We start from the raw sequence: 17390 nt of genomic DNA on the forward strand, positions 1-17390 counted from the left end.
GTACCAGCTTGCTGGGATGAATGATCCCGGTGTGTACCCCGGTTTAGAATAGGTACACCGTATCCCTGCTCATCGTAAGACCGTGACCAAGGGTTGGCGTCAGGAAGGGCATCCGGCCATAAAAACATCGCCTCAAACAGGGAACCATGATTGTCATGGGGCCCGCAAGGCTAACCCCCGCTCTAGCGGGGAAAATGGCCTTAAAACGATCATTCATTCATAGGTCACATGGTTTGGCAGCCATATTGGATCGAAGAAAAATATTAAATAATTATATCTCTAAAACTGCTATCCCTATTGATGTGAATTTTTACAACCATCATCTGACACCTCTGTTGCATCTAGTTTGAAAATGATGTCATCGTAGGTCACGTGGTTTGGCAGACATTTTGGATAGAAAAATGAACCATATCCGATCAACACGAACACACAGACGTGATCCCCCTACCCATACATATGCAGAGTGCACATTTTTAAAGGTCATATGTCATGTGGTGCGGCAGCCATATTAGCTTGAAAGCCGATATTTAAAAAAAATCCCTTTTCTGAAACCGCTTCACCGATCAATGTGAAACCTGTCATGGTTGGTGAAAATGTGATACTTGAAAACAGCTGAATGGATTTAAATCAAACTTGTTCATTTTTAGGACAGTGAACGAGGGCATCTACCTGTTGTGGGACTATGCGGAGGCATGTTGGTGACACAGTCGCATTGCTCTAGTTTTCTTTTAATTTTACAAAAGCAAGGAAGATCTCAAATAAGTTTCATCAATTGATTGTGACAAGCAGCAAACAAAATGTGTTTTTATTCGAAATAAGTGAGGTCAAAGTGTTTTTATTCGAAATGCAAACAAAATGTGATTCAAAGTGAGGGGGAAACAGGATGGAAACGTGCAGATTGGGCAAAACCCCTTTCAGAGGATGTCACGGATTTCAATTCACAACTGAACATCCGGCGAATATGTTCATACATACCTCACACGTGTACGCTTGTTGAGTGCTGTGTATCCTCACAATTTACTGAAGAACTGGGATACATTTTCCCCACAGAAAATGTAAGTAAAAGAGTGACTCGTCATGGGTTGTCCTCCCATTTGATAGGTATCAGAGGGAAAAATGAGTCCAGCCCAGGGAGTAAAGTGTCCATATTTACCTCCACCACGGAAGGTGGATGTAGGTGATGTATTCGCCCGTTTGTTTATCTGTCAGTGAGCAAGATATCTCAGGAAGTTATGGACAGATTCAGATGAAACTTGGTGGAGAGGTTGTGTGTGTGACAAGGACGAATCAATTCGATTTTGGTGAAGATCTGAATATGGATTCGGATACAATAATTATTTGATAAATGAAGCGATTCTTCACCATTGGAAGATAGGGCCAAAACGATACATAGCACAATATCTCAAAAAGTTATGAACGGATTTGGACAAAAGTTGGTGGACAGGTTGGGTGTGTGACATTGTGACAAGGAAGAATGGATTCAATTTTTGTGAAGATCTGAATATGGATTCAGATACCAGAGTTATTTAATATTAAAATGATTCTTCACCATTGAGAGATAGGGCGAAAACCGATACATATCACGATGTCTCAAAACGTTATGGACGTCAGGGTTAGTTAGATATTATGTTTTCACCCATGTCTGTCTGTCTGTCTGTTTGTTTGTGAACAAGATATCTCAAAAAGTTGTGGAGGGATTCAGACGTAATTTGGCAGAGATGTAGCGTATGTGACAAGGACAAAACAATTAGATTTTGGTGAAGATCCGGATTCGGATCCGGCTAGTAGAATTTTAAAAGTGATTCTTCACCATTGGTAGATCGGGCCAAAAACGATACATGGCAAGATATCTCAAAAACGTATGGATGGCTCTGGACGAAACTTGGTGGACCGGTTAGGTGTCTGACAAGGACGAATCAATTCGATTTTGGTGAAGATCTGAATATGGATTCCGATACGAGAATTAATTTAATTCTGAAGTGATTCTTGACCATTGGGAGATCTGATGAAAAGCGATATAACCACCTTTAGAGGCCATTTTTCCCCGCAAAGCGGGGGTTGGCCTTTTTCGGGAACCGTGGTTGTTGTTGTTGTTTTTTGGTCCCCTTTTTGAAGCGATGTTTTACGGCCGGATGCCCTTCCTGACGCCAATCCTTTTTGCCGCCTTTAACGACAAACAGGGAATTACCAGTGAACTGGTACTCAATTATCTGATGAAAAGCGATATATAACATGATATTAAAAAAAGTTATGTTCGAGTTATGACTAAACTTGGTAGACGAGTTGGTTTGGTGACAAGAACAAGCCGATTCGATTTTGGTTCAGGTCCGAATCCAGATCCGGTCTATCAGTGGATACAAAGCATAAACTGCTTAGGATGGCGGAGGTATGCGCTCTACCGAGTGCTGTTATAGTTCGGAACATGAATCAGAAGACAAGTTTGCCGTACTTTGTCTCGGAATTTGATCCCATCGCACATGCACAGAGCGGAGTGAAATTATATTTTTCCAATGTCTGCTTTTGCCTCGCAGTCAAACAAAATTGAAAATCAATCCAAACAGGAAACTTACTGTTTTAAGGACGTCACAATGGACACAAACAACTATTACGAAGAACTCATGTAATGTGTTAGATAGGGTGATGTAATAGACGCTGCGGAAAACGGCAGTAAAACCCGGAAATAATTTATTTACATGACTTTTCCAAATCATTATTTTATTTGAAATTGAATTCTGCATTTTTAGACTATAGTACACAAATCACCTGTCATAATACTTCCAAGAACCTCCAGTTTTGCAGTACCGTACTTCAATTTAAATAAACGTTCAACGGGGTGGTGTATGAGGGTGCTGTTTGGCATTGCTTCTGGACTACTTCAATAGCACTAAATTTCGGATTTTATTTTTAATGAGTTTAAATCATTATTTTGGTGACATTGAAGTAACACTGCACGTTCTATGAAGCCATGAGTTTGTATATATTCAACGTGGCCCGATAATTTTATAAACAGGAGATTATAGGAAATCAACACCTCGGGTGGCCTTGAAGGCTTTGTTGCGGGCAAAATCGCATTAAAAAAAAGAAAGAAAAAAAAGAAGAAAAAAAAAAAGAAGAATAAAAAAGAAGGAAATGAACACCTCTCGGTTTTATCGGAAGTTATTTGTCGTATTTACTAGGTTTCCCTAAATCATTATAGGAAATCAACACCTCGAGTGGCCTTGTAGGCCCCACCTTGAGTGGCCTTGTAGGCTTTGTGGTGGGAAAAATCCCATAAAAAAATAAAAAATAGAAAAAAAAAGAAAGAAGGAAATCAACACCTCTCAGTTTCATCGAAAGTTATTTGTCGTATTTCCCAGGTTTCCCTAAATCATTATAGGAAATCAACACCTTGAGTGGCCTTGTAGGCTTTGTGGTGGGCAAAATCCCATAAAAAAAATAAAAAATAGAAAAAAAAAGAAAGACGGAAATCAACACCTCTCAGTTTCATCGAAAGTTATTTGTCGTATTTCCCAGGTTTCCCTAAATCATTATAGGAAATCAACACCTTGAGTGGCCTTGTAGGCTTTGTGGTGGGCAAAATCCCATAAAAAAATAAAAAATAGAAAAAAAAAGAAAGACGGAAATCAACACCTCTCAGTTTCATCGAAGGTTATTTGTCGTATTTCCCAGGTTTCCCTAAATCATTATAGGAAATCAACACCTTGAGTGGCCATGTTGGCTTTGTGGCAGACAAAATCCCATTAGAAAAAAAAGGGAAAAAAAGAAAAAAAGAAGGAAATCAACACCTCTCAGTTTCATCGAAAGTTATTTGTCATATTTCCTAGGTTTCCCTAAATCATTATAGGAAATCAAGACCTCGAGTGGCCTTGTAGGCCCCACCTCGGGTGGCCTTGTAGGCTTTGTGGCGGGCAAAATCCCATTACAAAAAAATTCAAAAAATAGGAAATCAACACCTCAGTTTCATCGAAAGATATTTGTCGTATTTCCTAGGTTTCCCTAAATCCGATTTGCATTCGGGAACAGAACAATTATGATTGACCATGCTGAAAATTATGTTCGAGAGACTATTTGAATCAAAGATTTTGTGCCAGCAGCATCGGCAGGTTAAAAGTGTCGTGCATTCCAAACAGAGTCGCTGTAAACACACTCACAGCGCATGCGCAAAAGGGTTCATTTGGTATTGTTTGTCATTTCAAAAGTCGTGTATCGTGAGGAGTTATAAAAAATAAATAAATAAATAAAACCGAAGCTGTTCCTGATTTCCTTTTCCCGTGCTTCATGTGCTAAAATAATAAATAAATTTGGTAAAAGATGACGATCTCCTTGTCTACTATCTAGCTTGGCTCTTTTTATACCTCTTTTGTTAGTCAGGAATAGAGTTTGCGTTGTTTCCTCCGCCACCAAAGGTTATGTTTTCACCCATGTCTGTCTGTCTGTCTGTCTGTCTGTCTGTGAGCAAGATATCTCAAAATGTTGTGGACGGATTCCGACGAAATTTGGCAGAGAGGTAGTGGATGTGACAAGGATATATTGATTAGATTTTGGTGAAGATCCGGATCCGACTAGTAGAATTTTTTTAGTGATTCTTTACCATTGAGAGATAGGGCCAAAAACGACACATAGCAGGATATCTCAAAAAGTTATGGACGGATTTGGACGAAACTTGTTGGAGAGGTTGTGTGTGTGACGAGGACTAAACGATTCGATTTTGGTGGAGATCTGAAGATGGATTCGGATACGAGAATTATTTAATTCTCTAAGCGATTCTTCACCGTTGAGAGATCGGGCGTAAAGCGACATATAACATGATATTTTAAAAAAGTTATGGACGAGTTATGACTAAACTTGGTGTACGAGTTGGTTTGGTGACAAGAACAAGCCGATTAGATTTCGATTCAGGTCCGAATCCAGGTGCGGCCTATCAGTGGGATAGAAAACACACTGTTCAGCCCGGTGGAGGTATGCGGCCTACCGAGTGCAGTTCTAGTTGTTGTTGTGGTTGTTGTTGTTGAAGCAGACAGCACTTTTACAGCTGCATTGCTGACATTTTGATGGGTGGAGTATCTTCCCACCTCTGTATTGCAAAGCAGTTTATTTGTAGGCATTATCCTGGGTTGTGGGTTTAAAGATATGGATTTTCTTGTGTCGGTAAAAGCTTGAAGAAACGGAAAATGTTCTAAAACACAATGTGCAGGTGTACGGGCGCTCACCCGTGTGAATTCGCAGGTGTTTCTTAAGCGTCGATGATTGGCTGAAGCACTTGCTGCACACAGTACAAGTATACGGTCTTTCTCCGGTGTGGATCCGTGCATGCCTTTGAAGAGAGGACAAGTACCCAAAGGATTTCCGACACAATTTACATGTGTAAGGGTGCTCACCTGTGTGAACCCGCATGTGTATCCGACAATACGACGAGGTGATGAATCCCTTGGCACAGACCTTGCAGGTGTACGGTCTCACAGCTGAGTGTATCTGAATGTGTCTTCTAACTGCCCATTTGTCGTGCATGCTGTAAGGGCATTGAGTGCATTTGTACTTTCTTTCACTGGAAACCGACTGGTGTATCCTCATGTGCCCCTGTAAAGCGGCTTCGACGGTGAAGCTTTGGGAGCAGAAGGTGCACGGGAACTTCCTGATGAGATCCACCTGTCGTCCTGTGAAGAGCAGTCACGCAAATAGCAAACCGCACGGATCGTGGTGAATGTGAACACAGAGCTCAGGTATGCCAATGATATTCACAGCAAAAAAGTTTCCAAATTTTAAAAGGAGAGATGGGGATTGCTAAGTCTCGGAATATTTCCAATTTGAGACATCACGATAATTATCTACGAATATGAAGGTAAGTTGTATTTATTTACTTGTATGCAGAGTCAGAGCTCGTGGAAGAGCTGGTACACCAAATGGATCACAATGTAACGGGACAAAAGTAACAGTAGAGAGGGGGCAGACACAGAGTGTCTACAGTTCAAGGACAAATAGAGGGAGACTTGGACAAAAAATGGGTTTAGGGAGGAATTGGGGGGAGTGGGGTGGGCAGGAAAGGATGGATACACAAGAAAACTCCCAGGATGGAAGAACTGGAAATTTGGAAGGAGCAAGGCTTGGGGGTGAAAGGGGGTCGGGGGGAGTGGGGGATTGGGTGGGGGGGTTAACGAGGGTAGATAAAACATCATGGTTTTGGATTGAGGATGATCTGAGAAACAGGCAAATTGACAAATTCTTCTTCTTCTTTAATGGCCACAATCTCCCACGTTGCTGTGGGGTTTGCTGGGGGAAATTTGGCCCAAGACTTTCACGAAGCGGCTGGCCAGGCCTGACGTTCGACCAAGGTTAGGGCAGGAATTTTTGGAATTTCTTCAGCGTGTTGGCGATGGCTCTCCTGCTCTTCACGAGGGACACCGTGCGTATGGTATTCATCTACAAATAAGGTCAAATTGTGGACAATTATATTGTTATGTGGAAAGGGGGAGGGAGTAGGGGATGGGGTAATTGTCGTATAGTCCATGTGTTTTGAGTTGGTTAGTTTGTCATGCAACAGGGACCTATCAGAGCAAGTCGTTTAGTACACGTGGCACTTGGGAGGCAGTGTAGCATATGTAATTTATAGATGGGGAGGAAAGTTTAATTTTGTATGTGTAAACACCTCTTGTTTGTGGGTGGGGCTAGATGAGGACTTCCCATCACAAAAAGTGTCACGCACCATTACGATTTCTCTAGCCAGTGTGTCCAAGCCATGGCGGTGAAGTGTGCTGTGGAGCCAGAAGTCACAATGTGGAAGGGGGATAAGCAAATGTGCTCAGAGGAATGTCGACTTGCAGCTGAGCTATCTAGCCTAGGTTTGAATCCCGACCCAGCTATAATCTGTCATCGCAGTGTTTCACAAGCAGGGTGACTCATCAATGTGTGCCGTCCTTCGGATGGACGTTAAGCTGGGCGTTCTATCTGCCAGGATTGGTTGGTGGATGTTAAATACCTCACGGTGTCCTTCACAAAGACTAAGCGAGCTATCACTGACACCCTGTACAAATTCCAAAAATTCCTGGCCTAACCGCCGAACCTAGGTAAAATCTGAATATCAAGGTCTAAACATTGACATCTCCCGTGATGAGACTGATGCTCAAAGCCTGGTGCTCTATGGCCTCTCAAACATTTAACAACTCTTCTCCAATCTAGCTACACATGCTCTCAGCTTTCTGACCCTCCCCGGCTTCTCCAGGACACGCGTTCTTCCGCTAATCCCTTCCTGGTTAAACTACAACTCGAGCGAAATTGCTGGTGCAAAATTGCAAAACCCCAAATTAAAAAATGGTAAAAAGTTCCACAAAGAATAACTCAAATATTGAGTTAAAATTTTTTCCCCCCGTTTGATCCCTGTGACCCCTAAACCCCGCCCCCGGGGAATGAATCCGCGGTCAAATCCAAAACAAATTCTTGCATATTTCATGCGTCTTCCAATGATGATTGCATGTACAAAGTTTCAATTTTACCTCTGCCACCAAAGGTGGATGGATGTGATGTTTTCACCCCTGTCTGTCTGTCTCCATTTGTCTGTCTGTCCGTTTGTGAACAAAATATCTCAAAAAGTTGTGGATGAAATTTGGCAGAGATGTAGCGTATGTGACAAGGACGAAATGATTAGATTCTGGTGAAGATTCAGATCCAGCTAGTAGAATTATTAAAGTGATTCTTCACCATTGAGTGATATGGTCAACCTGGCGGTGGTATGCTCTCCACTGAGTGCCGTTCTAGTTAAAAATGTTTTAAAATGTGTCCATAATTGCATTTTTTAGTGTTAGGGAGTGTGGCCAAAAATGACTGCTCTTGCACCTTCTTGCCATGTGGTGATCATAACTACCAAGTTTGGTGAATTTCTGCCCAACAATTTATAGTGTGACGGATGGACGGACAGACAGATGAATGGAGCCGATTACAATACCCATTTTTTTGTTTTTAAGCGTCGGGATAAAAGTCTAGGCTTACCACCGACCCCTTGTCAATATGTCTCATTGTCAACTACTCCTCATGGGGAATAAGATATGTCAATGATGTCATCGGTGCCTTCGTTATGACGTCATAATTCGACAAGTATAACGCTTCATCCGATCAGTATGAATTTTTTTTCCCTGCAACTGTTGGTCTGATGGACAGGAAATTTTCACCATAGAATCGCCTCCTCCTGTTGAATATTTTAATAATTATAACGTCATAGGTCACGTGGTACAGACGCCATCTTGGAAAAAAACGAAAAACGTTTCACCTCTACAACTCCTAAACCGCCTCATCGAAAAAATTGAAACGTGGCTCATTGTAAAGAACTCCATATGGAATAAGTTTTGTTAACGATGATGTCATTGGTGCCTTAATTACGACGTCATAATTCGACAGGGGCAACATTTGGTCTGATCAGTTTGTGAAATTCATTGAGCGTGACCTACGCAACAATTATATTGCAGAATATAAATTTATGATGTCATCGCTCATGTGGTCTGGCAGCCATATTGGATCAAAAAACAAAAAAACAAAAACGTTAAAAAACAAGAGTTGGCAAAGTTGACTGCACAGGGTAAGTCTTCTATGAATACCATCTAATTTATAACGCTGTTTCCTTCCCTCCTCACTCTCCTAATCTTTCCTGTTCATTTATTCCCTTGCATAAGTCCAACTGCAGCTCTTTTGCCCCACTGCTACTCCTGGTGGCACTAACAAGGCATCAGAAAGACTTTGAACAAGACCGGTTGGAGAGTTTAGCCTCAAGGTTTAGCCAGATAATGTTCGGAGGATGACAACACATTTGTTACGAGCCATGCTGAATGACGTAACACTGCCCTTCGATAGGTTAGCCGTTCATCGCCTTGCCACAGGAATCGGCATGCCGGACCTTTGAGGATGGGATATGATACCGGCAATGAGATGGAACCTCTGTATGAGACAGCGGGACAGAAAGCAGGTTTTCATGACATGAAGGCCTTCCCAGGAGGAATGTCGAGATCAAATGCAGTCGAGATCTAAAACCAATCATTTTGTGAGAGGGCAATTCACTGTTCCAACCAGTGACTTCAGACAATAGACAGGTTCAACAGCATTGTAGAAGTGCTCTTCGAACAATTACAAGGAAGTTTCCCCCCCCCCCCCCCCCCCACTCTCCACCACAATTTGAGTGTTTGTTTTTTTAGGATGCCTCTCCACAATAATATATTTATTTATATTTAGCCTTAGAAAAAAAAAAACATTTAGATTGCATATGGTCTTTTCCATGTTAGTTGCACTTTAATATTTTTTTCAATTCATACATTCGAATAACTTTAACACAATCTCTCAAACTTTCAACAACAAAAATCCTCACATTCTCCCTACTGTACACACCTTGTGCAAATACCATCTATGGGGGCATGCAGATCATACAATATATTTGTTATAAATTGGTATAGTACAGGTCTAATCGTGGTTTACCATGTAAAGCGTCCTGCTCCAATGACTTACCATCTTCTGGGTCCCTTTCTTCCTCTTCAAAGTCGGAGTCTTTGTCTTTTACTTTGATCCACAGGACTCCTGCAGATCCTCCCATTTTCTCAACGTAATTTCTGTATCGAGGCACAGCGCTCTGTACCGATTCTTGCCGTGCATGGCACGACTCCATGAAACGGCACAGCGCAGCGTACATGGTGAAGGTGAACTTTCGTGAAACCAAAGAACAGAGTCGAACTCTCACCAGAGCGGGTTCAGCCCGAGCACAGAGAGCTCCGAGGATCTCGATGCCCAGACCCGTAACCGCGGCTCGGAGCGACTCCTCCGTCAAGCCCTGGATCTCCAACCAGGCCGGGACGGAACCGATGTTGTCCCAATTTCTTGTCGAGTCTATCATGTCAGCAACCTGCGATTAAGTAATTTGGGTAAAATGAGTAAGCCTTCTGCTCTTAAATAACTACTTCAACAAATACGAAGTTAGCCCAAACATGAAATAATTGTATACTTTTATACCAACATAGATGTTTTGTGTTGCAATCCTTGATTTGAGTGGAGCAGCTTCACTTTCAGTAACAGTTTATCGATTTTTCTTTTGCTTTTAGCAGTTGGAAAAATAAATAAATAATGAAAAATCACTCATGGAGCGACACTTGGCTAAACAGAACAAAGCAGAATGGCACTCAGTAGAGCATCCTTTTGACCTCGTAAATAATTGGTGGTTGAATTCAGTGACCCGATATGCAAATAGTCTTCAAAGTTTAAGTTAATCAGATGAAAATTGAAAAATTTAGAAATTTGGCCTGTGTTGACGTTTCCGCCGATGCTGAACTCAAATATAATTGGTGGTTGAATTCAGTTAGATGATATGAAAATCCTATTCAAATTTCAAGTCAATCGAATGTAAATTGAAGATTTTAGACATTTGGCCTGTGCTGACATATTGGCCTATGTTGACCTCAAAAATAATTGGTCGTAGAATTGAATTCAATGACCAAATGTGAAAATCCTCTTCAAATTTCAAGTCAATTGGATGAAAATTGACAGTTAGAAAATTGGTCGATGTTGACCTCAAAAATAATTGGTCGTTGAATTCAATGACCAAAAGTGCAAATCCTTTTCAAATTTTAAGTTAATCGAATGAAAATTTAGGATTTTAGAAATTTGACCTATGTTGACCTTTTTTCAATATATAGGATTTTGTAATATATAGGAAAAAATATATAGGATTTTGTAATATATAGGAAAAAATATATAGGATTTTGTTGGACCACAAACTCGTGAAGATCGGTTTCATGAAGAAACCTTGGTTAAGTTTCGTGAAGATCGGTTTAAAATTGTGACCTGTAGGCAAGTATAAGTGAGCGGACACACACACACACACACACACACACACACACACACACACACACACACACACACACACACACACACACACACACACACACACACACACACACACACACACACACACACACACACACACACACACACACACACACACACACACACACACACACACACACACACACACACTTCAATTTTTTATTATTATTTTTTGCTAAAAACAGGGAAAAAACCTTTCCCCCTTTATTCTTACTAGCAGAGTACCTGCCCTAAGGGCAAGTCTTGTTCCAAATGTGCAACACATTCTTCTGACACATCCCTTTATTTGGGTAGTGTATAGGCAACAGACCGCCGCCTCAATCGCTCCCGAAAATAAAAGCAACCCAGGTTATGTTTTTGAAGCAATAACGTGTACTGCTCAGGTGCATATATATAATACACAGTGGTCATATAGCTCAGATATTTCCAATTACACACCCCTCCCCAAAAAGGAAAAGAATGCCGAGATGGCAAAAAACAAACAAAAAAACGTTCTCTTCAAAACACGATGGGATTCAATGAAACTTGCCCAGTCACAACTTCAGGGTGTCCTCATTAATCCCAGAAAAGTTCATTTTCCGAGGTCAAATCTTGGAGGAGTAGATACATACATCCATATGCGACAACTCCATTATAGTATGGCGGTGCGGCATGGAAAACATTTTTTCTGAAGTCCAATAGTCTTGAAAACCTTGGTTTCCCTGGGGTCAAGCGGAGCAAGCTGTGAGGTTCATACTTGTCAAACGTAAGCCAAGGTGTATCAGGTGTGCCAAGGAAGGACTTTGTATGACGGAGGATGCCCAGTCGGCTGCTGGCTTTGGAGACCAACTTTGAAATGTGGTTTGTCCAAGAGAGCGAAACCAAGGAGTTTGAATGACGGAACTTCCTCAGGAGGATTTTTAAGTCGACGGGAGGGTTTTCCAGACAAGATAGTGAGTATGTGAGATTTGTCTGGATTCAAAGACATATCCCAAGTGTTTCACCATCTTGTGATTTTATCAAGGTCTGAAGGAAGGGAAGAAGAGGCTGCTGCCTGAACTGAAGGATGAGGGATGTCACTTTCGAGTAGAATCATCAGCAAATAGATAGAGGATTTTCCAGAGAGGATGTCTGCACACAAATCAAATTTTCTAGTTGATCTCTCCAATCTACTTTTATTGATATTGAAGAGGAAAAAAAAAAAAAAAAGCAACGTAGAGCGCGAATCAGCTGATAGACAATTTCACATAAAGTGAATAATTGTGACGAATCTGCATCACAGAATCGGACACTACTGGCGCTCACATAACTCTTGATCATCATTTGTCTCGATTATAAAATTATTAAGGGCTTGTGTTATTACACCGACATTTTGATCGATTTCCCATTGGAATCTGTATCAGGAATATTTTAACACAAGGATGAGGAATTCTCCAGAAATGTTTGATACATCAATTCAATGCCGAGGATCCCCGGGTTGAAGATATCGTAGTTTGAGGAGACAACACACGGAGCGCTCACAATGGTCCCTACCCAACAACAATCGGGGTTTACTCATCAGGTGAACAACGAACGGTCTCGGAAATAATGAAACAACAACAACAACAACAACAACGACAACAACAACAACGACAACGAACCGAGCGCGACGATCTCGAGGCGCCTCAGACTCCAAGCTTCCAGTCAGAACAAACCCCGCCCACCTCGCAATGCATGCCGGGATAGTGGAGACCACTCCCCTCCCCTATCATCCCACCGCGTTAACAGAAAATGCTCAGAGGTCATCTATTTATTACGTAGTCACTGGGGAACCAGGGCACTAATGAAGCGTGTTGTTGCCAATGAACAGCATGGCTTGTCTATGTGTATGTCCGGCGTAGTCAGACAAACAGACTGACCATACAGAGCTGGTGCGTGTGATCAGCAAATGCATCCTCCATGAACAATTCCACGTCGTCCAGGTAGTATGGGCGCCCCACGTTCATCCGAGCCACCCGTTGGTAGTCCCGGTCCCTGGCGAGCCGCCGTGCGCGCTCCTCCTGGGTCTCACGTTCGCGACGCACCCGTTGGTAGTCGCGGACCCGGCCGAGCCGCTGCACGCGTTCTTCCTGGGTCTCGCATCGCCGGCGGAGTCGATGGTAATCCCGGTCCCTGGTGAGACGCTGCACCCGTTGTTCCCGGGTCTCGTATTTGCGCCGTTTTCGCTGGTATTCCCGCTCCCGGGTGAGACGCCGCTCCCTGTTGTCGTCGCTCTCGTTGCATCGACATCGCCGCATCCTCTGAGCGCCGGCGCTTTGATGACGTCCGAAAATGGAGTTGCGTTGCGGCGGCATAACAGGCTCGTGTACATTCTGTCTGTCTGTCTGTTTTACCATAAAACACGGGTGGCTTACCCGTCGGAGAGAAAAAAAAATTATGGACTACAAGTTGCTTCAAATTCATCCAAACCTACGGGAAAATTACTATATTTTCAATAACACAAAAAATGAATTTGGGCGGTGTATAGGTCACAGAGCGCTGCCTCTATTACTCCGCCCCCCCCCCCCAAAAAAAAGTGTTATATTTATTATTATTGAAAATTATTATTAAGAATTAATAATAATAATAATTTAATTATTAAGTTTAAGAAATTAAGATTATTATTAATTACTCCCCCTTATTATTAAGAAATATATAACCTCCCATTTTTGAGCTCTTTAAACCACCACAAGAATAAAAGGCTTCCTTTTTTTTTTCTTTTTTTTTACCATAGGCCTCTGATAGCTACCTCCCCCACCGAAGGTCCTTCACATCTGTCTGTCTGTCTATCCGTCTGTGAACATGCAGCAGGGTGCGATTTGTAAAATTTCCAGTCGAGGGGTCGGAAGGTGGGGGATGGAGGGAGGGTGGGGGATGGAGGGAGGGTGGGGGATCATGCACAATGCAATTATTTTGTTATTACCTTCACCACGAAGGTGGATGGACGTTATGTTTTCACCCCTAGTCAGGGCCCTGAGGGATATTTTGGTTCAAATTCTTCCAAAAGCATCAAATTTGGCGCAGATGTTGCCCATGCCATACTCTTTCGATTTTTGACGGGCGCCAAGGGCGGTATGATCCGGGGACCATACCGGTCCATCCCGCCATGTCACCTGACCTATGACGTCATAATTAGGATATGCATCCAATCACATGGCGTACTATAAGTGGTCAAAGTTCAAAATGAATCGATCGAAAAATGAAGGCAGGGATCCATTTTTAAGGTTTTCATAAAATCCAATATGGCCGCCAGGTCACATGACGTATGACGTCATATTTATGACATGTATACAATCATGTATACATGAACCCGGATCATGATCGCACAAAAATTAAACAAGGATATGGCATACAGTTCATAAAACATCAAAATCTGTACCTTTGTAATTAGACTGATGAACTGCATATGCCTGAAAATTAGGAAATAGACATGTAAATATTTCCTCATTGTCAAAAATAAGGTCAGAGTTCGATTACCCAACCCAGAGCATAAAATGGTGAACCTCGCGTAAATCTTGACAAAAAACTAAAAAACCGACATGTTTGACTCAAAAATGACCTTTAAGATGACCTTGAGGGTTGACCTCGACCTCGAATCATCAAAATAACATCATAATTGGATTCCTCGACCTCGAAAACCCCTGAAAAGTGGTATCATACATGATTCCAACCCTTTTGGTTATTTAACTGATTTTCCTCTAATCCGGGTGGCGGCCATTTCGTATTTCGCCAATATGGGGCCCCCGGGGGGGGGGGGGGGGGCCCGTCAAAAATCGAAAGAGTATGGCATGGGCAACATCTGGGCCAAATTTGGTGCTTTTGGAAGAATTTGAACCAAACGGCCCCAAAATATCCCTAAGGGCCCTGACTACCCCGCATGTGAACAGGATATCTCAAAACGTTGAGGACGGATCCCAATGTAAGTTGGCGGGCAGGTTGGGTATGTGACAAGAACAAGCCCATTGGATTTTGGTTCAGGTCCGAATCCAGATCCGGCCTATCATTGGGATACAAAACGTAAACAGTTCAGCCTGGCGGAGGTATGCACTCTACCGAGTACCGTTCTAGCTAAGTATAACGTGTAATTTATAACAGTCAGAAACTTGAACGGAAGTTTTAATAGTGCAACAGGCACAAGTTCAAGCTTTCAAAGACCGCTCTGCCAGGCGGGCTGAGAATAGGGTCGTTGCCTCGCCCTATAACACTCGTAGTGAGGAGGGACATTTGGGACGCTAGTTGGATTCCCGTCACCTGCAACAGCATGTATTGTATGTCCTGTGTACACCCATTGGTTGGACAGCTGGCCTGACGCCACCCACAATTGTAACTTGGAAAAATAAATCGTACGTCCGCCATTTTGGTAAGCCTAACACATCTTCGGAAGCATCATGTTCACAACCACTATGTCATCCCTATAAGTTTTCCATTCAGTGTAAAACAACTGAAGCCATTGTTAAAAAGAGAGGTTGGAGCCAATATGCATCATAGGCCTTGTGAAGGTGATGGTACATATAGGCCTCAGTCTTCTGGTGTCAGCCTATGGGCCATTGCTATTGGAATTATCCGAGCAAAACAACCACAATGTATTTATATACGCACATAGGCAGTACACATCTTTTTTGCTTCATGTAAGTAACCTCAGTTATTTTATTTTTTTTGTTCGGGAGCGTTCGAGGCAGCGGTCTGTTGCCTATACCCCGCCCAAATAAAGGGACGTGTCAGAACGTGTTGCACGCTTGGAACATCACCACCAGTGGGGCGATCTCGCAATGGCTTGCTTGTCTCTCGGATGCGAATGGACAAGGTACTCTGCTAGTACATTCATATGCAACACGTCAACTGACCACACTTCCCACTCACATTGTTTCCAACCCCTTCGATGTAATAATTTGAACCATTTTCACACGCCCTTAGTGCCGGTTTCTCATTTTGTTTGGAAACTCGGTGAAATTTGATCAAATAACTTTCAAATATCAAGTCAGAAAAAAAAAGAAGAAACAATCATTCCCAAGGTAAGCAGGATTGAGCAAAAATATTTGACCTATTAATTTTGGATATATATGACTGAGCCGACAAGGATATGTCTGAAAGGTGCAGTGAACTGAAAGGGGAGCTAAAAGCTACCCTAAGCATGGAGGAAAGTTGCAGTGAGAAACATCATCCATGTTCCATACTCTTGACAAAGAGTCGGCTCTGCCGTAGCAGCGCTGTCAAATGTTTTGCTGGGTGGTTTGCCATTGCATTCCATAAGAGTGTTCAGGGTACCCCCGATAACGCACTTACTTTTCAAGAAACGCACTTTGGGATCGTTAACGTCCACCATCAACCCGTACTGGCACCCGAGTCGTCAGACTTAACTTCCTTCAAAAAAAATTATAACAATTAAAAAAAATTCAAAAAAAAAAAAAGAATAAACAAGACATCATGCAGAGCATGATACTTGCAAAATCCACTCCCCCTCCCTCCCCCCCAAAAAAGGTTGCAATTGATCCAGCAAATTTTCCATTTCATCAAGATCAAAATTGACGATCTTGATCAAAGCTCGGGTCAATAGGATGAAAAGTGACGATTTTTCAGATGAAAATTGATGGTTTTGGAAGTTTGACCTTCATTTGACCTTTTGACCTCAAAAATAGTTTGTTTCCCAATTCAGTGAAGCGCTATACAAATGCTGTTAAATCGTCAAGTGAATGGATGAAAATTGATTTTGGAAGTTTGACCTTGAGTTGACCTGAAATAGTTGGTTTCCCAATTTAGTGACAATGTGTAAATGCTATTCAATTTTCAAATCAATCAGATGAAAATTGATGGTTTTTCAGATGAAAATTGATTTTGGAAGTTTGACCTTTGACCTTTTGACCTCAAAAGGTTGGTTTCCGAACATAGTGAGGCACTATGCAATTGCTGTTAAATCTTCAAGTGAATCGGATGAAAATTGATTTTGGAAGTTTGACCTTGTGCTGACCTTTTGAAGAAAAAAAAATAGTTGGTTTCCTAATTCAGTGAGGCAATATAGAAATGCTGCTCAATTTTAAAGTCAATCAGATTTAAAATGGCGTTTTTAGAAATTTGACCTCCAGATGACCTTTGACCTCGAAATCAACAGGCTTCTCATTTGTGATGACCTCTACAACTTGGTGAAGTTTCATGACGATCGGTTTAGGATTGTGACCTGTAGGCGAGTGACAAACAAACAAACAAAATAACAAATGCAACCGACCAATATACTTGAAAAATCTTCGATTTTGCAAGTAATAAATAAATGGACATGTGAAATATATATATACAGTATATATATATAAGGGTGATTGAAAAGTAACTCCCTATTTTAAAATATTTAGAAATTATTTATGTATTGTAATATTTTTCTCAAATTTTTAGTGTTTGTTCCTTAATGTATGAGAATTGAATCTGTGTTGGTTTTTTTTCAGATTATTTTTTGTTTGAAATTCGGAAGCCCTACAAACATGGCTGGACGTCTTACCCTGCAGGAGCGTGCCCAGCTAGCGGCACGTTACGAAGTTTGGAAATCCGTTGTTCAAGTG

The 17390-nt window shown here is 41.8% G+C and overlaps 1 protein-coding gene across 2 annotated transcripts; it reads right to left on the bottom strand.

Moving 5' to 3' along the window:
* Window positions 1–790: 790 nt before the first annotated feature.
* On the bottom strand, window positions 791–13038 carry LOC137416312 (uncharacterized). 2 transcript variants are annotated; one of them, XM_068101846.2, is made up of 3 exons: window positions 12726–13038; window positions 9481–9871; window positions 791–5654 (listed from the first exon to the last, which is right to left on the bottom strand). In XM_068101846.2, exons 1-3 carry the CDS (start codon window positions 12810–12812, stop codon window positions 5092–5094), a joined length of 1041 nt encoding a protein of 346 aa, XP_067957947.2. In that variant the 5' UTR covers window positions 12813–13038; the 3' UTR covers window positions 791–5091. The 2 variants fall into 2 exon arrangements, with proteins under 2 accessions (XP_067957947.2, XP_078626585.1); XM_078770459.1 differs by lacking the exon at window positions 12726–13038 and adding an exon at window positions 12468–12538.
* Window positions 13039–17390: the final 4352 nt, after the last annotated feature.

This window comes from Myxine glutinosa, chromosome 1 (genome assembly GCF_964187855.1).
Source record: "Myxine glutinosa chromosome 1, kmMyxGlut1.1, whole genome shotgun sequence".
NCBI lineage: Eukaryota > Metazoa > Chordata > Myxini > Myxiniformes > Myxinidae > Myxine > Myxine glutinosa.